This window comes from Pipra filicauda, unplaced genomic scaffold, assembly GCF_003945595.2.
Source record: "Pipra filicauda isolate LSUMZ 115617 unplaced genomic scaffold, ASM394559v2 scaffold96_size2947999_pilon, whole genome shotgun sequence".
Classification (NCBI taxonomy): domain Eukaryota; kingdom Metazoa; phylum Chordata; class Aves; order Passeriformes; family Pipridae; genus Pipra; species Pipra filicauda.
Genome location: NW_024105164.1, coordinates 556,144 through 580,133, shown reverse-complemented (window position 1 = coordinate 580,133; position 23,990 = coordinate 556,144). Strand labels below are relative to the sequence as shown.

Here is a 23,990-nt window from a genome sequence, read left to right as displayed (position 1 = left end):
ATCTGTTTCTTGTCAAAAAAAAAAAAAAAAAGATGGGCTGGTTGGGAGGGAACAGCATTGCTACTGCTAACAGAGGAGTGACATGCCAGTGCATTTGTGACACCTTACCTTATCCCCTGGCTGTGGTCTCATAAGAGAGACTTGATCATAGCCCCGTCGAACCAAAGCCCACAGTGCGTCAAGTTTGCCCTGGAATACAAAACCAACAAGATATGACCAAGAAATTTGGTGAAAATAGCATGAGATGAAACTACAGGTGAGTTAATGCAGCTTTCCTGTATTAAACTGTCTGCACACACACTGGTCCTGTGCCCTCGCCCTCTGTACACTGCTTATCTGGACAACCAGAAGGACCTCTATGGGGTAACACATACCCAATATGCAGTGGGCCAAATTCTGTCTGCTCAAAACTCACTGAGGATGACAGCAGTTTAATGTGAGCAACTCCCTTAGGAGAGACAATCAGACAGGTGTTACATTAAGGTATTAATGTTACTTGAGGTGTTACAAAAGGCAAAACAAAACTACTGTACTTATGGGAAGAGAGCTGGAACACTGATAAACAGCCACAAAGCTTTAAAATTCACAGATACTTTCCTGACGATAAATTCAAGCACTGTTTAATTCATCTGTGACTATGGTGGGGAGGGGGGAACTCATCCCACAGAGTACTGTTTTGGGACATGGCCACAGATTTCTGGGATGAGCATGGTATGCTGCTCCCTCTGTAAGCAGAGATAACAGCTATTCCCTGCCTCAAGGGTTATGTGAGGACACATACATTAAAAGACATCGAAACACTAGATACTATAATTACATGGGGAAAAATGGGGATGAAAGTGTGGAGAGACTGAGTGACTTGCCCAAAAATCAAACACTTGGTCTTGTGGCTGAACTAGAGGGAAACAGAGCTGGACTCCAACCCAAGGCCTTAGCCACGATGCAGTCAAAGTAAGGATGGTGCACTTTATCCGATCCTCTTTTTGACTACCTTGAGATGGCATAAAACAGCATCCTTCCCCCTAGCAAGAGTTGAGCAATCTGTTACAATCCACACTGTATCTGGAAAGACAGTGTGAGTTGAGGAAAGGCTCATGCCCTTCACTCTTCCTCAAAAATCTATGGCAATACAGTGCCAGGTGAGATGCATGTTCCAAGAAACAAGCAAAGCTGAGGATTAACAGTTACTTTTCCAAATAGGCTTTCCCAGCTCTGCAGAAAGAAAGGTTGTGCTAAGGAAGTGGGATGTAGTATCATATATGACATGAGAGACTTGATAAAAATGAGGGTCAGACACATTACCTTGATGGGAGTGTACCATTTTCGCTGGGAAGGTGGTTTTCTCACATGGGGCTTCTTTGGCTTAGGTTCCCAGGGCTCATACTCCTGTTCTGGTAACTTAATAATAGCGTTTTTGGGTTTCTCCAATTTTGCTCCTTCCTCTGTTGACCCCTTGTCTCCCCATCGCACCTGAAGACAGGAGAGCACACTGCAAGTAGAGACACTTCAGCAGTCCCCACTGGTAAGTGGTTTCCACAGACATTAATCTAGTTCCCATCAAATGTCCCAGTGCCACCAGAAATGAAGTCAAATTTATGAAAGCACCGAACTCCCACCGTAATCAGAAATACACATTTAAGAGTAAAATAGTCTCATTCAAAAGCTTCTTGAACTACTAGCCTTTTCACCTTCCAGTAATTTAAAGTGGTGTGGGAATTCACAGCATCTGGGGCAGATAAGAATCATTAAGACTGGAAAGACCTCTAAGCTGATTGAGTCCAACTGTCCAACCATTAACCCAGCAGCACCACGTACGCCATTAAACCATAGCTCAAGTGCCACATCCACACACCTTTTCAACACTTCCAGGGATGGTAATTCCACTTCTTCCCTGGACAGCCTGTTCCAACTCCTGATTACCCTTTAAATGACATTGCTAGAAGTCATCTTTAGGCCCTCAGCTGATACAGGTGAATGACAATCCACTGACTCCCTGGAATGTACATGCCACAGGACACCACAAGGCAGATTCTTTTCACAGTGACACCTCACACTTCAGGACTGACTTGTGTATGAATTGGATTTGGTTCATTGGCCAATTTCAACATAGATGTGCTTTTGTGTATCAGGAGTTAATGCTTAAATGGAAAAAAAAATGCAAAAGAAAAAGAAAAATCACTGGTTTAAATTCCTCAAACCAACTGCCTTCAGCCTTTGCATAGATGGCACCCTCAAATACTTAAAATCAGTGTAGCCCTGTCTGAAGTCTTTCTGACAAGAGAACTGGACACAACTGCACTGAAGAGTTTGACTGGGTAAATTAAAACCTCTTTTGGTGTTTATCTCATTTCTTACCCTGCAAGTTTTCTCTGGCTCATAATGCTAGATTCATTTAATTATTCACGCAAATGATAGCAGCTTGATCTCTGTTACTTGGACAGCAGGTGCAAATCAGGTAGACAAGCCCTAATTAAATCCCAGCCTCCAGTCCATCAAAAGTCACATAAAAACATATTGGTACAATTTTTAACTAAATGTGATAGGTTTTACAACACTAAAGAATAAGCCAAATACCTCCATCCTCTTAATCCCACCAACACCTCGACCTCCATAATAAGATGCATCCACAGTTGGCCACTTTTTCTTTGGCAATCCATCTTCATCATCTGATTCCTGTGGGAAAGACAAGGAGATATTACAGCTGTTCTCACATAAACAGCAAAAACTATGGAAAACAGCTGAATATCCTATGGTCCAGTCCTTGGATATCTGGCTTTGTGTGTTATGCTTATTTGCTGATCAAAAAGAAAAAAAAAAAGTCTCTTGTCTCTGCAGCTGCAATTTTAACTAGGAAAGCCAAAGAAGACTGTCTATTCCTCTCCCCAGGCAGCTTTTATTTAGTCAAATATGCACTGAGCTCCAAAATCCCAACTGACTTGTAAGGGATGGCAAAATGCAGATGAATCTCACACTATACTGGATTGCCACTATGCTATGCAGAAAATGCAGCAATCAGTTAGCCCAAATAACTAATTTATTAATTGCACTTTTAGAAATTAATGTCACCTAACAGAGGAAAACACAGTCAGTTTTCTACACGTTCATCAGACCCTTTTCTCATGGCAGTTGTAACAAGTTATTCTACACCACTTGATTCTTTGCAGGCTCAAGCTGTACAGTTGGAAACCAGGAATCAGACAGGAGCATCTCCAAATTGTCAGGGAGCTCAGATCCAGAACAATTATGAACACTGCAGGTTATTTTTAAGGAACATGCAAGTCAGAATCAGAGACTTACTTCAGGTTCATTTTCTATTCTTGCTTAACTAAAAATTGGCAGATATTTCTGGTTCGACAACCCTGGGGACACATCTCCAGCTCTATCATCTTGAGCCAATAGAAGTCACTGATATATGAATAGATTTCTCAGACTCCTCATCATTACACTAAGTCAAGGCACCTGAAAGTCACACCATGACACTCTCCAAGTACACACATAAATGAGGAAAGGGCCCAACAAGCCTCCTACAATATTATTTTCATTCCTCACACACTAACAAAGACAAATAACTATACCTTGTGCTGGTATGCAGATGTGTGTGCTGCTCTTGGACTGGCCATGCACAGTGCTCTCTGCTAATTTTCATCAGTACAGGTATGTTTCTAGAAACACTACCTGGACTTAACTTTTAATAAAAAAAGTAAAATTAAAAGAATCAAGTGAAATCCAAATACTGTAGATGGACATAAATTACTGTCACATTACTAGCTGGCAGTTTCTCAAAATTGCCTTTTGTGTTTCTATTGGAATGACAGGAATTGACAGCCCAAAAGTCAAGAATAGCTTTTTAAAAACATAATTTAATTTTTATTTGTTTGTATTTAGCTCTTAGGTTATGCCTTGGAGAAAGGATTCCATCAGTTATTCAGTGACATGTGATCTCTCAGCTATGGTTCAATGGGTCAATTCCTCTAACAAATTTTTCAGTATGGCCAGAAAAGGCTAGAGTTGACATTTCCATGAACTAGTAAGGGGAGTTTGAGTTTGGGGGTTTTGTTGTTTTGTTTTGGCTTTTCGGTTTGGTGTTTTTTTATGATTTATTATTGTTGCATTTTGGTTTTATCCTAATTCAGGGAAATAAATATACAAGAAAGGTATTGTGGTTTGGTGTTGGGGTTTGTTGCTGTTTCACTTAGTTGGTTTTTTTTAAAGAGTATAACAAATGCACAAATTTTATCCCACTTCATGCCACATCTAAACCAGTACCCAGTGAACTACATCAGCATTTTTAATATGTTTATATTTAATTGTGAACCTGAGTACTATATAAAATACTCTGCCTTTTCTATGAGATATAACACAGATTACAAGCATTCATGTCTAACAGCTCTTGCTGCTGGCAAGCCTGACACTGGCAAGACACAGTTAATAATGACAGCTGATATTTTTCCAGCTAATACAGGATTTATATGAAATATCTCCAATACTGAACATACAGCATAGAAACATTTACAGCTACCACATGGAAATCTAATGCTTGTGGTTAAGTTTCACATAACTATATATAGTTTAAGAGCAGCAACACCAAACTGCATCAGCTAAAGGGCAAGTCACCAAATCTAGAGAGGCTAGTGCTCAGTGTAATGAAACAACAATCCATACTGGATAAAGACAAGGCCAAGTAACGAGATGGATAACATCTGTATTCTGCATTATTCCTGGAGGCTTACATCAGTTTAGTCTCTTTTTTTGCATTTAAAATTTCTGCTGATGACAATAATTGCAAAGCATCTGGGAACTCTGCTGCAGGGGTGTAATGCTCTCTGCAACCTTCAAACACAGCATGGCTGCAATTGTACACTTTGTGATAACACTAATCACACTAAAAACATGAATTTTGGTGTGTATTCTGAAGTTAAATTGTTACAGTGCTCAGGACAAGCAACAGGATCACATACACAGTAATGGTGGCCTCTAGCAACCTCAAAACAGCAGCTGTCGTTGCCTCCTCATATTCATGCCAAGTTACAGCAAGTTAGCAGCAAACTGTAAGACTCTCTTGTGGGTTACCAAGTATTTTTCCATCATTTAACTGTCTATGCCTATGAAAGAAATAAAGGCAGGCATAAGTTTTCTCTGGAGTAATTTTATTTACTTCTATTTTCATGAAATTAGTACAGTGCAACTAAGCTGAGGTCAGGGTCAGTGAGTTACTGTCTCCAAAAGAGCTAAATAGAACCCTGCCTCAAACAGCACAACCTAAATGACGAAAGGCTAAATGTCCTTCCAAAGGTCACTCTGCAGAAGAGCCACTGCCAGGGCAGGCTTTTGTCTCCCTCTCCTGTAGCAAAGCCACAAGAATGTGGCCTTTGCTGTCCTTTCTTCCAGCTGCCAGACTGTTCCTTACTGCCAATCTGCGCTAAACTCCTGCTGAGAACAATGTCAGCTTTACTGGAGGAGGGACAGCTGTCAGCACAGACTGAGAAGCAAAGACTTGCTTACACACCTGTTTGAAGCACAGCAGAAGGAACAAAATACCATAGGAACTGTTGGTCTGTGGACTTCTGAGTTATGCAATTATTTTCTCTCTGGATGGAAGCAGCCTTGCTGTATGTATATAAAGAAGCCAGAAGGCAGAAATAACTGCCCTGACCGAGAGGACTTCCTTTCACAGCCTTCAAGGTGTCATTAAGACACCTACAGGGGTGACATTCCTGGGCAACACAATACACTACAGTGGCTGCAGAAAGTGCAACAGCTCCAAAATAGCATACTCACAGGCTCTGGGGGTGGTGGTGGTGGCGGCTCCTTGATCACCTGGAATATACAAATATTGGGAGAAATCTGAGGCAATGGTAGGGTTCATCCATCTCAATGCTTTGTTCTCTTTGTTTTCTTGATCATATCACAAATGAGTTGTTGTGCTTCATTCTCATACATGCAATCCCTACAGAAACTTAAGCAACACCCACAAGCTTACTTAAACTTCTCATTCAGTGTAAAAATCACATATGCCTTGAAACAATCAAAAACCCAGACTAGAGTGACTTCAACAAGCACTTCAAGCAACTTGTTGAATCAGGGCTTTACAAATATGGCAACATTTTTCTTAAGCAGTTAACCACCCGCTCCAACACTTTAGCTGTGTGCTTTTGCTGAGAACAGATAAAACTAAGTCAATAGAATAAAAAACTGTACTTACCACTGTGCAGCAAAGGGGCCAAAACCACCACAGTAGAGCCAGAGCCAGCAGCAGGAAGAGAATCAGGAGAGCAATGAAAAGGATGGTCCCAGTCAGCTGCAAATAAGATGATTACGTCTGGGTTATCTGCTATGTCTCAAAGAAGGCAGGAGCCCTGAAGTTACACATTTAGAATCAACTTTCACTCATTACAAGGTCTCAGGAAGATTGTGATCTTAATCTTCATTAAAATCATAACAGTATTTGATGTGACAAACCTGTATTTGAAGCCACAAAATCAGGGGAGCATCTCCTGTTTTGCAGTGCGTATATGCATAATTTATGTATTAATTTTTGGTATGTTTATAGCCCATTAGATTCAAGAGCCTTAAACCTGTACACAATCCATTTTGTGCTGACAGGTCCCTTAATACTGTCAGAGGGGCATTGCAAACTACATCACCACAGACTCTCAGGCATGCAGAATAACCTTTCATCACTAGAGGTGCAGAATATGCAAATGCTGATATCCAAGGAATGGGAATACTGGAGACAAGACCTTATGGGTAACTGTTTGCATGTCAGTATCACAGAACAGAGAACAACTTACTTGCCCAGAGCATCAGCTCCAAGCCTGCCTGTATTGCCTTGACCCAAACTGCACACACAACCCTTGCCTAAGTGATTATGCAAACTAGTCAATAATGCTGTTGGTTCTTGGTATGCTTCTTAGGGCTGGTTTGACAATTTTATGAGATGCTGTAATCATTATCTTAAGCACTTCTGATTCTTATATTCCATTGATCTCTCTGCAGAGAACAGTGAGACTCTGGGGATGGATAGCTAAGGGTCTACCTTCAAAATCCAACTTAAATTTTCTTTAAAATTACCAGAAAAAAAAAAGTAAGTTTCAACACTTGAAATTAGCTTCCTGGAGCAGGTAGGCAACCAAAGAGAATCACAGTTCTGATTTTTCCAGATAAATCTTGATGGATCCTTTGAACTTGTAGCATTTCACATCAGTGCATTCAGAAGAGGCATTAACTCTGTGTATTGCTCTGATGACTACAGGAATCAAGTTTTCATATGCTCCTTGGCTCCTGCAGAACACACAGAGCACATGGCTTTTGGAAATTAAACACTTGTCACAGATGGGCACTGCTGGGATGTGCCCTATCCTTGGACTGCACTGGTTTCGGGAATGATGTTAAGATTAGCTCCAGCTATATTTAAATTTTTTTTTATATATTGGGAAAGAAACCTCTTCAATGGTAGATTTTCAGAACTTGAGAAGAGGATCAATTCACCAGCAACACGGTAACAAAGACCAGGCAAAACTTGGCAGCAAACTAGAGGAGAGCCTGAGTCTAGGAAGATGTGAAAAGAGCTTGAAGAAAGGTCGGTGAATCAGGCTGAGGAAATAAGAGTTGGCTAGAGAGGAAGCTGTAAGGGATTTTCAAAAAAGGATAGGAGAGAGGACAAAGTGAAAGAAAGCAAATTCCAAAAAAGACTTAGAGATGACAAAACCCATGAGATTCACCTTATTAAATCTGAAACTACTTACTGAATTCCCATGACACCAGAAACTGATCCTTAGCCCCTTCTTACAAAAGGGGCTGTTCTAAGTGCATTTGTTTTCCCTTCAGATAACGAAAAGGCTGAGGGTGGAAAAGAAAGTTTTAGCTGATAAGAACTTGCAAAATCTGGGTGAGATCCCAAGTGATTAAGTTGAGTGGTAGTTAGTTCTTTCTCAGGCCAAATCCTAGAGCTGTCAGGACTGACGTGTTCCATACGGGATTTACACAAACACAGCCCCTACTCCACGCCTTTAGGCGGGTAACCCAGTACCCCCTGTCTGTGTCACAGCATCACCATCCCTCCACTGCTCCGTGGCTTTTTGTTATAAATACAACAAACTGACCTGTTTGGGAAAAGCTATTTAGCTCACCTTCATTTGGTCAGGGAGCAGCTGGAGTGCTGCAACATGTGTACCAGACTCCCTGCTCAAAGAAGTCCTGTTAGAGGACACACTACCCAGCTGCAGTTCAGCGCTACAGCCCCCCTCTCTGGCCCTCCTAAGGCCCCGTGTAGCACTAAAGCATCTGGAAAGCAAATACTTGAAGAGGTATTAATTCCCAGTGAAGTCAGTTTGCTGAGAAAAGGGTGAGTAAAAATCAAGTATAGCTTTAGGAAGTATTGTTGCACTCCTTAAAAACAAATCCAATCACAGTAGCTATGCAGTACCACTGCTACTATTACTCCAAACACACACTACCTCCTTGTTTTGTCACCTTTGTTCTCAGGCATTGCTTTTCTCATGCTAACCGCACATATAAATTGCTGTTTGCCATAGAAGCTCAGGAGCTGCTGGCAGCAAGAAGCTAGTCTTTCAGTGATTTTAATGACACAAAGCATCACAGAGAAGCTGGACTTTGAAAAGAAAATAGCAGACTTCATGCAGCTGAACAGAAATAAGCATCCCAATCACACAGAGGCGTTAGAAGTAAAGTGAAGATACTTACTGTATAGAAAGGACAGAAGGACCAGCTGGGGAGGAGAGCTGAGCAGGCCAGCTGACTGCCACCCACAGAAAAGGAAACAGGAGAGGAAAGGAAATAGAGGGAGTCTCTAAAATGAGAAGAGTGAAATGCATGAATTAAGATAAAGTTGGAAACTGAACTGCCAACCTCCCTGCTTATGGGATGTAACTGGAGTGAGTCAGTATTTTTGCACCAGCTGTGAATGAGGTTTCCTGCCTCCTTCACATTAAATCTGCAATAGGCTGGTCAAAAACTGTCAGACTGACAGGACTGGAGATTGGATTCCTCTTTTTATTCTAAGGCTACCAAGAAAAAAGCTTTCTCCATCCATGCTCTGGCATTAAGGAACCCCAGCTAGGGCTGAGACTTCAGTCTTCATCAGAAATAGGTTACATACGGGTAACTAAATGCACCATTTAACACTTTTGTTACACTGCAGACTTGAAAGGTTTTATTGTACTTGAGGTAAAAGAGTGGAATAAAATGTGGAAATATCAGTCTTCAGTGTTGAAAATCTGGAGAAAAGTTCTGTAAAATAGAAACGATCAGGTAAAGCAGTAAACACATCACTGCTAAATTGAGTCCCTGCACCCCAAAGTGTTTCAGCAATCTGTTGTGAGATTTCCCACCTTCATCACTGAAAACTTCAAAAAATGAGATCTGCAAGTTCCAGTCACTGCCTCTATCTGCATTCCCGCCCTTCTCCTCTGCAGCTGTCAAAATGGCCAACAAATGATTACAAGCCAATATGACAGCATTTGGCGTAGGCTATAAAAGTCCTTTTGACACTAATAACAATAAAGCTCAAGTTTGATACAAATTGTTTGCTATCAGGTACTTCAGCCAACTTGGTTTAGACCAGAAGCACCAGGTTACATCTTTAGTTACAGTGCTCGCTTGCATCAGCTATGGGCATTGCCTATTTTTACCCCAAAGGTAAGGAAGACAATTGCTTATCTAGTAGTCAGTTTCTTAATTTTGATTGTTTGATTCTAAAAATCAGACTTTGATAAAGGATTACTTCTAGCTGTTTTCCCTGACACTTCACCTGGTCTTTCTGACCATGAGATTCTTGTATCCTAACCATCACTGTCCACAACAGCACACTCTCCCTTGGTTGGGCTAAGCAGCAGCATTTTATTAAGACACTCATATCAGGATCTGAGAGTTCTATTTCTTTCTGGTCATCCCACATGACACCAAGAGAAAAAGCAAACAGATCCTATCACTAAAACTTAGAAAACACCTTAGCAAATCCTGAATTAGTAAAGGAAAACTGTGGTGGTCAAAGAACAAATGCTGTAAGCTCCAACCAAAAACAACCATGTCAATTTAGAGGACCTTTCATTCTGTGGCCCTTCCTGATCAAAGTCCTAACAGTTGCCTTTTTACTCCAGATCCCATTAGGTATCCCAAAGCTCAACAGGGTGTTGCTTCCTGATGCTCCTTCCATCATTTTCTCAGATCACCTGCCAGTAAGATCCTAGCTTTGAGGATCTCTCTCTTGGAATAGGAATGCCTTGTGTTGTAATTTTTTATTCAAGTAATCTGTCATGATTGTCTATCATCAATAACAATTTAATCTTAAGTAGCCCTGGTTATTTTTCCAAGAGCTGCTTCCATCTGGTCAGTAACTGTGATGCAGAAGCTGTAGAGAGACCATGCTCGCTCAAGAAGGCTTTGCCTAAAGAACCACAGTTTCTTTCCAAGATCTCCTGGTTTCTCTGTCAAGCCCCATTGCGATTACTTACACAATGTGTGCTGGTGATGCTGACAGAGCTGGAGATGAACGTTAGCCCATTGTTCATGCTGACTTGTAGGAAAACCACCCTAAAGCACAAAACAGATACACTTAGTGTCATATTTACACCCACTGTTACCTTTACTCTGGCTCTCTTTTAGCCACTGGCTCATAAACACACACGGACAGTGTGTCCTGCTGAGTCAAGGCATTTTCATGGCTCCAGGCACTTACCTGCATTTGCCTCTCTGCTTGCCCAGGAACTACCCTTTTTATGTTGCCTTAATTGAGATGGGACATATCCTCTTTATAAAAAAAACTCCTCCACCTGGGGCAAAGGGCACTAGGCCAGTGAATTAGAACAATGTCTCAGACATTTGCCATACTACCCTAAAGAGCACAAGAAACTAAGATTTTTTTTAACCCCCTTCTGCAACTTAATGCACGAGAATGTTTCTTTTGTAATTCAAGCAAATCCAGAATACATGCATAGAGGTTAAGGGTAAAAACACTGAAATAACAGTGAAATTTTAGAAGATTCTGTCCTTAGCCATTCTCCAATATTAGAGAAAGGATCTAAGGGGGGAAAAATAAAAAATAATAGTAATAAAAAAAGGACAAAACCCAACCAAACAAATTTGCTTCACCCACAAATACAAAGGGGGATAGAGGCCCAGTACAGTATTTAAGCACCCACAAGATCACCAAGGGGAAAGGTAGGGTATTATGCCATGTCTCCTAGGAGTCTAAAGGATTAAAACAGCTGAAAAATACCAACACTAGACAGAGCAGGGCAAAATACAGGAAGCAATATCTATAACAGCAGCAAAGCAATTCAAATCAAGCATCTCCTTTCAATCAAAACTAAAAGTTTGCCTGTAATTTAATTACCTTTTGGTCTGAAAAAACACGATATAGGAACAAAGGAGGAATCACCATTCTATGATATGGGGCCATGGTCCAGCAAGACCTTTGGTTAAACTGTCCTAAAGACCCAGCATTGAATAGGGCTATGCTGACTCATACTAGGAAAGGATTTGGCACAAAGGGGATGGCTGCAATCTGACACACATATACATAAATTTATTAGCTAGACACTTTGGGCAAAATTGTGAGCCTTTGGCTCAGTAATGACATCCTCATCCAGAAGTCCACTCTCTCTTGATACATGCTGGAAAGAAATACTTACTGTCCAACATCTTCTATCACTGGTGCCGGACAAAGTAAGTAAGTATCGTGAATAAGAGTCGGTTTTTCATCTGAAAAGAAATTAATATAACTATCAGGGATGAAAAAAAGAAATTGTTCCAAGCAGGCTACCCCCTGGAGAAGTGCTGACATGAATGACAGCCACAGATCAACTCAGTATATGTGAGAGTACCAATACTCCCCAGTGGTGCTGATTACCAACTAGAATAACCATTCATGTTGATGCCAACATGATGCTACCAGGCTAGAGGTATCACAGCTAAGAAATGGAAGTGTACCTCTGTTCCTGACAGCAGTGATCAGCCATTTGGAATTCAGCTTTGAGCAGCATCAATCATGCCCATCTGAAAAATGCATGCAACCTCTACTCATACTGAATACTCTGACCCCTCAATTACTCAAGGGGTCAAAAGTTTAGCGTTCAATTTTTATCTACCCACTGTCAAATACACACAGAGCAGAATCCAAGGTTGCACTGTTTGAGCCCAGGAGAAAGGAAGGACAGAGATGGGGCAGAGCTAAAACTGACAAATACTGGAGAAAAAAACCCAAACCAACCAGGACTGGTCATTTACAGGAGCCAAACAGAGAGGGGCCATGACTGGTGTTCCCTTGAGATCTACCCTGCACTAGCTGCTTCTGCTGTACCTGACTTCCCCTCTGTGGCAACATAAACTGCAAATAGCCCATGTTTATAAGGGTTTGGTACAGGCAGAGCCAAAAGCACGGTCATGGGTGTTTTCCCACCTTCTTGCACACCACTGCTCCAGCAGCCAGCAGTGTTAATCCTTTAGCTTTCAGAAGTCACATCCAGAAAGCCAAGTCCCGTGAACACAGACAGGAGGCCCAGCAGTAATCCTGCAATGGTATTCCACTAGAAGTGGGTAAACTGAGGCAGAAGAGCAGACACAGTACTGCTGTGACTATAGCTTAGCTCTAAATGGCCAGCAAAGCAGCTCTGGTGCTAGCCTGGAGAAAGACTGGTCTACAAGAGTTGAACCCAAGTAACGGGCTGATAAAAGCTGCCATCTTATTTACAGATATTTGTTTACTCTTTTTACCTAGGGAAAAAAAAATAATTCAAGCAACAACAAATCTAAGAGTTGTTCCTTCATGCTTTACCCACTTCAAGCACACCTGAAGACAGAACTCATTTCCCTGCCTTGGCAGAGATGACAGCATAAAAATCACTGGTATGTTTTAGGGTGAGCCTGAGGGCAAAAAAAGCCGGCCAGCCTAAACCAGCATCTCATCACAACATCTGTTGCAGACCTAACCCAAGGAAAACACAACATGGAGCTGGAATGGAATCAGAGTAGTTTTCCTCCTGTGTATTTCCAGGCCCAGGTCAGCACTCACTGTGTGAAGTCCAATCAAGGTGCTAGCGGATTGGGGACAAGAAAAAAAAAGCAAAAAGTCTGTTTAACTGATAAACCACAAGAAACAAATCCTGGTTAAAGGGCATCTGTAAGTGGAATGAGAGCGAGACCACCAGAGCTGATTTAATGCAGCATCCACGTAGCCAACTTGGATGGGAAATGAAGGAGCAATTCATTTGCTCCCTCTTGTAAGTGAATTCACTGCTAGAGAAGGCACCAGTCTGGGCACGACAGGATGTGAAAGCTTCTACTGTGCTCAGCCAACAAGGGTAGCATATACAAAAAAGGAGCAGAGCTTCCCCTTCCCACACCATGCTTCACCCTGCCAGACATACACGGTTTCTCAGGAGTCAGAGAACTGCTGAGAAACTGGACACTCAATCTTTTTTGGACATTCAGTCCTTTGCCTAGCTGCTGAGACAGCAAACAAAAGACCCTGTCCAGGGCAGCAATGACAGGGAATTTCCATGTTACACAGTCACTGTGGTGGGACCAGCAACTGGTGTCAGAGAGGAACAGAGCAGGCCTGGGAGGGCTTGGTTTTATTATGGCAATTGTCTCCTGAACTGGTGAATAAAAACTGAAAACACCACCACGGGATCAAGATAACATTACTTCTTTTTACTTGGAATGGGAAGCAATTTTTATTCTCCACCTTAAAACCTGATACCCGCTCTTCTCTGCCATATGCCTCACCCATGTGCATCACTACAATGATGCTGTGCAGCAGCATGCCCCATTTAAGCACTCAACACAATGCCCACAGGTCACAAGACTGAATAAGAATGAATTTCAAGCTTCCTTTAAGTGTAGATCTCTGCCCCAGCTCCCCCTCATATCTGCTGCAAGGACTCCCCTTAACATGGATGAGTGTTGGCCTGTGTTCCATGAGGTGACCCAGCCACAGGCGTCACTAGAATACACCAGCCTGCAAACTTACTGATAGTAAGGCTGTCATTGAGCTTGAAGCTGCAGAGTACTTGGTCAATATTTCTTGCATGGTAAAAGCCGTTGCCTCTTACCACAACTTGAAAGGATTCTGCAAGTGAAAATATAGAAAGAAGATTTATGAAAAATAAATAACAGCATTTCAGTTCAGAATTACCTGAATTAAAACATGACAATTACTGTTCTCTGCCCTATGCCTGAAAGAAAACATTTCCTCTGACACTCTCTCTGTTCAGTAGCAATGGCCAAGAGCATTACATGGCATTAGTGCTTTACAGTCTTCTCTTTGTCTTAAGTTGGCTTCCACAAGCGTAACACAGATCCACAATGCCTTGAAGGTGCCACAGTAAAACTAAGTCTGACTTGACTGATGTTATCTCATGGTTCCTCCGTGGCTTTTGGAACAGACACCTTGCACAAGGCACCAGTCCTTCCTCCTCTCTTCATGGCAGATGGCACTTGGCTGTAAGCAGCAGCTCTTTTCAGGCAGATGCTGACAGACAGGACTCCCTCTTAAATCCCCTGTGAACTAGAGAGAAAGCTTTGCATCTGATACAAACCCTGAAAAAAAAAAACAACAGTCCTCCTGCCTGTACAATAATTGAGTCCGTGCACAGCCCCACTCAGCATCTGCTCTGCATGGGAATACCTAAGGTGCCACCATTTTCTTTGTGCTCTTCCCCTGCAACCTTGTCCCAGCAGCTGAAACCACCAGTGGCACAAGAAGAGACCTGCCACAACTTCTGTTGCTTTATTCCTGATAGGGAAGGCACCTGTGATTTGTCATTACTGTGATAAGCAACTATGATTTGTTCATTCAAGCAGGAGAAGCATCATCGGGGTTTCTGGGTTTTTTTTGGCTAATGTTCCAATAGTCTTTTTACTGACAGAGCAGTTTTGCATTTGAACAAAGCCAATATAGGAAGGGTACTGTCAAAAGGGAGATCCCAACTGCACACGCCCTCCACTGCTGGCACCACTGATCACGTTGCAGTGCACTGACTTGCTCATACTCCTGGAAAATAACTTTATTGCCAGAGACACCAGTAAAGTGACTTGCCTAGCTGAGCATCAGCTGGAAAAAGCAGCATACAGGAGAAGGTAAGGGAGAGCGACAAGTAGTGGTAGCACCAAATGAGTTTATGTCTATCATGAAAGCACTTGGTGTCACCACATCTTTCCTGTCCCTAACTGTACTGGATAACTTGAGAAAGAAAATTATCAAGAAACCAGGCTTTGTTTTCTCAGCTTTTCCACAGCAAGCTTTTAAGGTTATTCCTTAGTAACCTATATCATTAACACTTCTCCTCAGAGCATTAGCAATAACAAAACTGTTTGCTGTTCTTCCCTCCCTTTTACTGCCATAGTCCCCTTCCTCTTGAGGTGAGCATGTGTTGCCAAACTATGCACAAGATGCACTAGGAAGTGAAGTGGCAAGGGAGACTTCCCTCTAGGACACAAAAATACACCGTGGATGCTACACTGACCACAGAGATAACATCTTTAATGCAGGCAGGTGGAGAGACACTTCACAAATTTGTTCTGTCCCCAATGCATTTTTGAAACTCCCTTTGATGCTACACCCAAGCAGTCAGTTGACATCCCCAGAATGCAGCAAGGGAAAGCACAGAAGCTGCATTTTCACACATAAATGTCCTACTTTAGCTGAATCCTTCACAGGGCTCTTACATCAGCCTCTGAAGAGCATTTGAGACCAGCCCAATACAAGGGGAATACCAGCACAACACAGGACCTATTGATCCTCAAGCTTCAAATACAAAAACAAGAATAAACTACATAATTCTGCACTAGTAGTGAGTAAGACAATGAACAAGTCCACATGCATTATCATTTATACTTTGATCAACATACTAAAAAGGAGAGCAAAACAATGTTTATAGGTGCATAGTTTTTAGTGATTCAGCTTTTAATTACCATTTCATACAGTGCACTGCCATATTATTTGGAGGAAGGAATTGTTATTGGATAACACTACATGAGGCCCAAAGGCAGCTGAAACACATTCAGCTCCATCTGCCTTTTTTTCATTATCAAGCTACTGCAAGGCAAGGTAGCACGAAGATGTGGGGTGCTTTAATTTTTCCATGCAAACAGCTTGTTCTTGCCAAAACCACTCTCATTCGTGGTCATTCTCACTGCACTGAGGTCTAATGCAATTCCAGGTGAATTGGACAAGGGCATTGGCAAGTTATGATCAAGGACACTCTGGTTTTCTTCATAACTTGTCCTTAGGGCAGGCCTTTGAACTGACACTGGCTGCAAGGAACATGGGAATCTGAGAAGGTATATTTTGGGAGGAGAAAAAGAAAATATCTACTGGAGTGCATATTTAAATGAAACACATCCTTTGGCACCTTGCTGAAGATGATAAAATTTGAGACCTCACTGAGCACACCAAGAGCCAAATGCACAAGTCCAGCATCAGAATTTAGCCTCATTTTTATGGGAATGGTTATAGCTCCTTGTTCTCACTGGGGGTGGAAGGCACTTATTTAAACAAATTAAAATGGACTGTAGGGCACATTCATCTGCTTCTTACTCCAGAAAGAATCTTGAGTTACTCTCAGTCAGATTCATGCCTTGAGCCGTTCCACATCTAACCTAGCTGATATACCGAGAGTTGTTTGTGATGAGCATCCCTTTTTTTTTGTTAGCAGAGCTGAGAGTCATGACCAACCCTGAAGGCAACTGAGCCTCTGCCCACCCACCAGAACTACCTGCCTGGCACCACACACTGCTAGACTAGCTTGTGGCCAGCCCATTCCATAGTGACTTGCACACCCAGCTAAGATGATAATTTTCTTCTCATTTCAATTTTATATTATAAAAGAAGCTTGATAAAACAAAATTGCACTTGGATTTTTCTTGTCTCTTGAACTAGTGGTCTTAAAAAGGCAGCAACCACAAAGGTTTAATTGGTAGCTGTTTCAGTGGCTTTAAAAAGATACAGCAAGTAAGAAAGTTTCAACACAAGACATCAAAGGTAAAAGCTACATCTAGAAGTTTAGTCTTGTCAAGACAGTTTACCTCTCCTGCCATTCTTTTCACTCTGACTGCCACTCTGCACAGTCAGTTGTGAGCCAGTGACTGGGTAGTAACCTGTCCACCAACATAAGCTGACAAGACTTGCAGGGAAATGTAAACAGTTGGTACTGGATTTGGTTGTTGCTGTTAAGAAGCCTGCCCCTTCGGTTGCTCTGGAGCATTAATGTGTGCTGGATGATGGTCTGTTGAAATGGCTAATTCCATTTAATTTTGTGCTCTGGCTCTGGCTGCGTCCTTTTCTTCCTTAGTTACTGTCAGATCGTAGATTGCAGCTTTTGACAAGACAGCGAAGGGAAAAAGGTCAGCACTGAAATAACCGGGCAGCGCTGGCAGCGAGATGGTAGGTTGAAGCTGGTGTGCACTGGCTGCGCTGTCGGCTCCGCTTCTCTGACTCTGATGAGAAGCTGACTGCTTGCATCCACACCTGGTAGTTGATGTGGCCAGTAGGATGCCACATCCAACAAAACCTTTCAATCACATCTGCGTACCGTGAGCATAATCAAAGCAATGATGCTGTCAAACAGGATATGAGGCACCTCCGATTCTGCACTGATAGCCTGTTTACAGGCTGCATGTCTTGGTCATTTTAAATCAGAGGGAACAGGAAGGACCCGACTGCATTGCTCCACACTGGGGACAATGAATTTGCAGGGTCAAAAAGCATTAAGCATCAGATAACTGTCACAATATGACGAGATGAATTTGTAAACGGACTTGCCAGATACGTTCGTCACAGAGAGCCAGAGTCCCAACTGGAATTGTCACCACATGGAAATTATTCCATCAGCATTTTACTAAACCTCTAGTAAGTCAAAAAAGAAGCCAAGATCACCAGTAATCACCAACACAATAGTAATTATGAGAATACTTACAAGCAGTGGGTCAGGCCCCGCTTTAAGCCCTGATCATGACTTGCTTCCACTGAGCCACACAAAACCCTCATGATCTCATACCAGACTGCAAAAATTATTAGCAAGGCTAACTAAGTAAAAGCTAAACCAATTCTCACCTCCTCACTCCGATAAGTTTCATACAAAAAGCATGGACAGACACATTTCGAGGCTGTAAACAGGTAAGTGTCTTTGCTGGAGAATATGATAATATATTGCACTCTTTCCAAAGGTCTACTATTTTTCAATCATCATTTTGAAATGCAAATTTCTATTATCTATTTTTTAAAAAACAAACAAACAAAAAGTCTAACTTAAAAGGGGGAGGAATGTTGCATTTCTAGAAAATATTATGTTCTAATTTTCAGCCACTGTGTACATACACCATGCAAGTGGATATATATTTTGATATATGATTCAGGAGCTATGTATCTTAAGTATACATTATCAGTAAACTGTATCACTAATTACCTAAATTTAAAATGCATAAAAGTTCTAACATTAATAAAAAAATACTGAAGCCTATGAAGCAAAGCCAAAGGAATTACATTATAAAAATAAATCACATTACATATAGAGTAGAACTGTAACTGTCCAGTGAAGTGGATTCAAGATCTGGATTCACACTACCATGAAAAAAGTTGTTTAATCCCAGGAGATTCCTTCCAGGAGACAGTAGTGCACACAGCTATGCACATGAACCTCCAGCTATATTGGAAGCAAGTGGGATAATAAAGGATAATAAAGCTAAGCACAAATGTAAATATTTCGGCTATGGCTTGCAGGACTAGACTCATAATAAATACAATTACAGGCCTAATTCTTAGTGCCAAAACCCATTTAAATACAACATGATATAAACAGCGTACACCATTTGGAGCTGCAGCTTTGGCTTCCACCTTTTTTCAAGTTCTCTGCTGCTTCAGACAAACCTTCAAGCACATGAGACCCAAATCTTCCCGCCCTGGTGACTGAGCACTGTGCTTCATCATGTGCCAGCCCTTGCTTTCTCACCAGGGACAGAACAAACCTCAGAATTGTGCTTCATCATGTGCCAGCCCTTGCTTTGTCACCAGGGACAGAACAAACCTCAGAATTTAAGTGAAACAAGTGCAGTACCTTGCTGAATCAGCAGCAACACACTGAAACTGCTGAATTTATATTGGTCTTATTTGAAAGCCATTAAGACAAGGAAAAACTTCTACAGAGGCAAGTAAGGTGATGATATTATTTTTCTTTTTTTAAGGACAAACTATTTTTAAAATGTACTTGTGTGTTCTTAATCACATTTGTGATAAACTAGTCACCTAGTAAGCTTAGCAAAAAATGAAGTGGTTTGAACTCATTATCCTTTGGAAAAAAAAGAAATTTTACTTTTTTTGCTGAAATATATTCAATTTTGAAAAGAAAGTATTTTCTTGAAAATTTATTTCCTCAAATATTCCAGAAAAATATTTTCAATTTTCCATTTGAAAAAATGGTTTCAAGTTCAACTTTCCAATATTCTTACTATTATTCCAAACAATTGCAAGAATACTACTGAAATCCCTTGTATTGGAACACCATGTTTTCACGTAGCTAAATGAATTTTTATTGAACAGGACAGCTTGCGCTAAGCTGTTGCACAAAAAAATTTCCAGATATACAGTAAGCAAGCAAAAATAGGAAGGAATTTATCACTATGAAATAATAATTTAAAAAAAAGCTTTAAATGCCAAAGCTTTAAAACTGGTTGGTGTTTTTTTTTTATCAACTCCACAAGATTTTTAAAGATATAATCATTGCTTTAAGTTTTCCACAGACAAGATTTTACCACAAACTTCTAGTCCATAATTATATACTTAGGAATAATTCAAAAGATGCAAGGGTGTTTCATGTTGAATTGAAATATTCAGGGCAGGATCATATTGTGATCAACACGTGGAAATGAAGAGTGAACAATTTCTCTGTGACATTTATCAAATTTTTCCTGAGTTTCATATTTTTTATGTGTTTTCAAGGTCAGCTTTCATGCATCACTGATATTTTATTTTTATGTTCTCCTTTTTACAGTGTACAAGGAGATGAACACAAGACAGTAACACTAGAGCTAAATAACCATGCTGTAAACTGTACCTTCCAGCAAACTTATGGTGTCACTCTTACTCTGCTGCAATAGTCTTTTAAGCAGACAAAAATACAGCAAGAGAATGGCTAACGTAAACCAGAACAAACCCAAGTTAAATATACTAGACATGAAAGGCATGAAATTATCAACAGCTCCTCTGGGTGTCCCTCATGTTTACCATACAGACTAATGGTTCTTTTAAATAAATAAAACATTAGCATTTTAGAAAACACAAGAGGTATCTTGGCCTATGTAGCAAATCATATTTGGTTCAATAAACCTGAAATTTCTATGAATGTTTTGCAAAATCTTGTTCTAATTGCTGACAAGTCCTAGCAGATCCCAGGAACAGTCTTTCCAGAAATTTGTGAGATGTCGCCTTTAGACCGCAAAACACCTCCATCAGTCTGGCTTTACATCACTTCTGTGTCTCTTTCAGATTTTTTAAAGAGTGGTATCCCCAATTCCCAAAGTCCTACCTCTGTCAACCCTCCGAGCTGCTACTCAGCCACAGCAGCTACATGTTTATTGGCACAGTGTTTTTCTGAAGCTGAGAAGGAACACGCAGGGCTTTAGCCATGGCCCAAGAGGATGCTCTAATACATCCACGGGCTTCAGCTCCAATACCATGTGTACTTAACATGGCAGTTAGGTAGTTACTGACATTTCTTCAGTGTCAGTCACTCACCTTATCACAGTTTTTGTGGACACTTACCTCCTGCACAAACACTGGACGGCTCAGCCGCTAGGATCTCAATGCAAGATTTCTTGAGAATCTGAAAGATTTAGAAAATGGCATTTTTGGTAACCATTTTATCTATGCTTTATTAATGCAGGAAAGGACACCCTTTTCTGGGTTTCAGAATATCAAACTTACTGAATCAATTGTTCCTCTTAGGGCATAAAAGCCTCCCTTTACTGGAAAAACATGATCGATGCTGTCAGCAATCGTTGACAGCTGCAAAGAAAGACAATCATAAATCATGAGGAAAACAAAATTACAGTGAACAAAACTGGGCCCTTTCATACTTGCTAGAAGACATCATAGTGACATGAAATGATTTATGCCTCGAGTAATTAAATAAATGCGTTCATCTGATGCTGTTACTTGTGCAGTAGTATAACAGAAAAACAAAACAAGAAGAAAGCAAAGTTACCTGAGTCTCATTGAAATCTTTCACTCCAACACAATAAACAATAGCTCCAAAGCTTCTGGCTCTGTTGGCCTAAAAAAAAAAAAAATAAAAATTGCCATTAAGTGTAAAGCCATATAATCAGTGGAGCCAGCAGTAAACGTCTACAGGTTTGACATAAACTAGTTTGGATAAACATGAAGGTGACTTACTTCTTGTTCTGCATAATAAAACTGAGCATCTTGCAATTCTCCATCCGTCAGAGCAATAATCACACTAGCAGTCCGAACTCCTACATGGAGGACAGTTAACAGATTGCATACATATGACACAAGAGTCAGCAATGAAAAACAAGTTTGAAGTGAGGCAATCCTTTTTGCTGAAAAATAAATACAAAACCATAAGGCCAGACTCTCAGCCTAATTTGCATGGACTTGGTGATATACCAGCTGAAGGCCAGATGCAAAGCATGCAATAAGCCAAAAACCAGTGCACCTTCACATCACAAGCATCACTGAAGGGGCAGTGCTGCTCTAACGAGGTCCACACACGGACTTTTCTGTTCTGCATAAAATACAGCACCTACTGAGTTTACCACCTTTCACATGGAGAACTGACAAAATGGATCTGCAGAGAAGGAGAGGTTTCCTTTCTTCTTTTGACAAACTTGTTTGTAGATAAACCTTGTTCAGAGATTGTAGTAAGAGATACCTCTGCAAAAGGAGCTTCCCTGCCATTCTACCTTCCTCTCCAGCAGACTTTCAAAGAGCAACCCCACTGAACATGGTATGAAGTGTGCTTCTGTGGGGTTGTGGGAGTGCTTCTCAAGCAACAAGAATTTCCAGTAAAATTCACAGGAATTCAGAGCATGTGAAAACCTCAAGATCAGGGAAAAAAAATCATGTCTTGTGAGGCACGTATCCCATATAAGCTTAAGTGAAAAGGTTGCATAGGCTGCAGATATCTATATATGCAATGGAGTATAGAATACAATGCTGCCTAAAATGCAACAAGTTCACAAAATTAAACCAAATTAACATGCAAACTATCCTTCAACCAAACATTCTGAGTCCATAGTTCTTAAGCCAAGTAAAAAATATACACACATGTTACTTTCAGGGAAGTGTTTGTTATTTTTTCAAAATAATCTGTTACAATTTCAAGTGTCTTCCCCCATATTGTCTGAAATTAAAGACTGATTAGTTCTGACAGGTTTCTTATGCCACGCAGTCCTTCCCATGTCATGTCAGACACAGACATAAATCTTAAAAAAACGACCTGCAACTTGGGAGGAAAAAAATAGCTTGGATTTCCATATTCCTCTTTTTTTTTTTTCTGCCCAGCATGCTTTAAAAAGGCTGAAAAAAATGGAGATCTTATTTTGTTTTCTTCTCTACACTTGTTTCTTCCCTGATAATTTTGTTTATGAATCCAGATCTTATCTACTCCATTTTCCTCCCTAATAAATCTACAGAATACTTGATTAGTTCTTAGCTATATGGTATAATGAGGTAAAATTGTTTTCAGCTGGACACTTCAGGACTCCTGATTTTACTGGCAGAAGTGCCTGCAATGCTGTGCAGAGCTGCTGCTGTAGACTCTACTCTCATAGCCTATTTTAATAAAAAGGCACTGGCCTGTTTATCCATCTTCCAAAAAGACCATCAGCTAACAAGAACAATTTCACACAAGGGTATGAACCAGGCAAGACTTGTTAACTAATTAGGACTTCTTTTGGCACAGACAAAACCCACAAATACGCTTTTCTCTCAAAATTTAGTGAAAATGTACATTTTAGCAACTTGGAATCTGAACCCAAATCATTCACACTGATGTAAAAACTTCAGCTAATTGTATTCATACCTACAATAATGAGAACGAGGACTTGGGAACACAAAGGAGACAGGGTTGAAGGCATCAGGACAGAAGGGCACAGGAAAACCTGGGTATTCCTGTCTCCTGCGTGCAGGACGGGTAGCTGTAAATGGTTTGGTCTGCATTCTGCAATGGTCAGATCTGGGATCGTACTGGTCTTCTCTGGTCTTAATAAACCATGAATCATGCATTTAAAAGTAGGATTGTAGTCAAAATGGAATGTAGTATTGCATAACACCAATTCCTTCTCCAATACTTCTTTCAGTGGGTTTACTGCAGGTCATAAAAAGAATTATAATCCCTGTCTTTTCAATGCAGATATATAACATGAACACGTACCTCCATAGGTTTCGTGGTAAATTTGCTCATTTGCCTGCAAGGAAGTGCAGAACATTGTTAGCCCTTAAGTATACCAGCATCAAGTAAGCAAAGTTTATATGTATAAAACAAAGAAAGTAGGTACTGTGATGCGTACCCTTTTAAATCCTTCATGCATGAACGTGTCTCCTCCAGGCACTTCATCCCGAAGAATGTCGAGTCCTCGTCTTATGGCTTCCCTTTGGATTGAAAAAAAAAATTACAAACAAACAAACAAAACCCCAGGAGAACATTTTATCAAAAGTTCTTCTTTTCTTTTGTTGAGATATTCCTGTACCACAGCTAGATTATGCACCCTGTCAATACACAATATTGCACAGAGTACAATACCATCAGCCAAAGCACTGGTTAAATCGAGTTTTTTTTCAAAATCCACAATTTCTCAGCCAAGCACTCATAGGGGCACAAAATCAGATACATAGTACAGTGTTAGGGTAACATATTTTACGGATGCAATTCTGTCCCTGCTCCCTCATTCTGGTATACTGTCAGCCAGGATAGGATTGAATTAAGGAATATGCCAGATATTCAACTTCGACAAAC

The 23,990-nt window shown here is 40.8% G+C and overlaps 1 protein-coding gene across 1 annotated transcript in view; it reads right to left on the bottom strand.

The window, feature by feature from the left end:
- ANTXRL (ANTXR like) overlaps positions 1–23,990 on the bottom strand; it is a 54,353-nt gene that overhangs the window by 16,137 nt on the left and 14,226 nt on the right. The window contains exons 4-17 of the mRNA XM_027720632.2: positions 23,545–23,626; positions 23,409–23,442; positions 21,407–21,486; positions 21,219–21,287; positions 20,939–21,019; positions 20,777–20,837; positions 13,991–14,089; positions 11,652–11,721; positions 10,473–10,551; positions 6,203–6,298; positions 5,779–5,817; positions 2,575–2,673; positions 1,303–1,470; positions 109–189 (exon numbers count right to left, since the gene is read on the bottom strand). Of these exons, the coding sequence (XP_027576433.1) occupies positions 109–189; positions 1,303–1,470; positions 2,575–2,673; positions 5,779–5,817; positions 6,203–6,298; positions 10,473–10,551; positions 11,652–11,721; positions 13,991–14,089; positions 20,777–20,837; positions 20,939–21,019; positions 21,219–21,287; positions 21,407–21,486; positions 23,409–23,442; positions 23,545–23,626 (1,138 nt within the window). The remainder of the gene's footprint in view (positions 1–108; positions 190–1,302; positions 1,471–2,574; positions 2,674–5,778; positions 5,818–6,202; positions 6,299–10,472; positions 10,552–11,651; positions 11,722–13,990; positions 14,090–20,776; positions 20,838–20,938; positions 21,020–21,218; positions 21,288–21,406; positions 21,487–23,408; positions 23,443–23,544; positions 23,627–23,990) is intronic.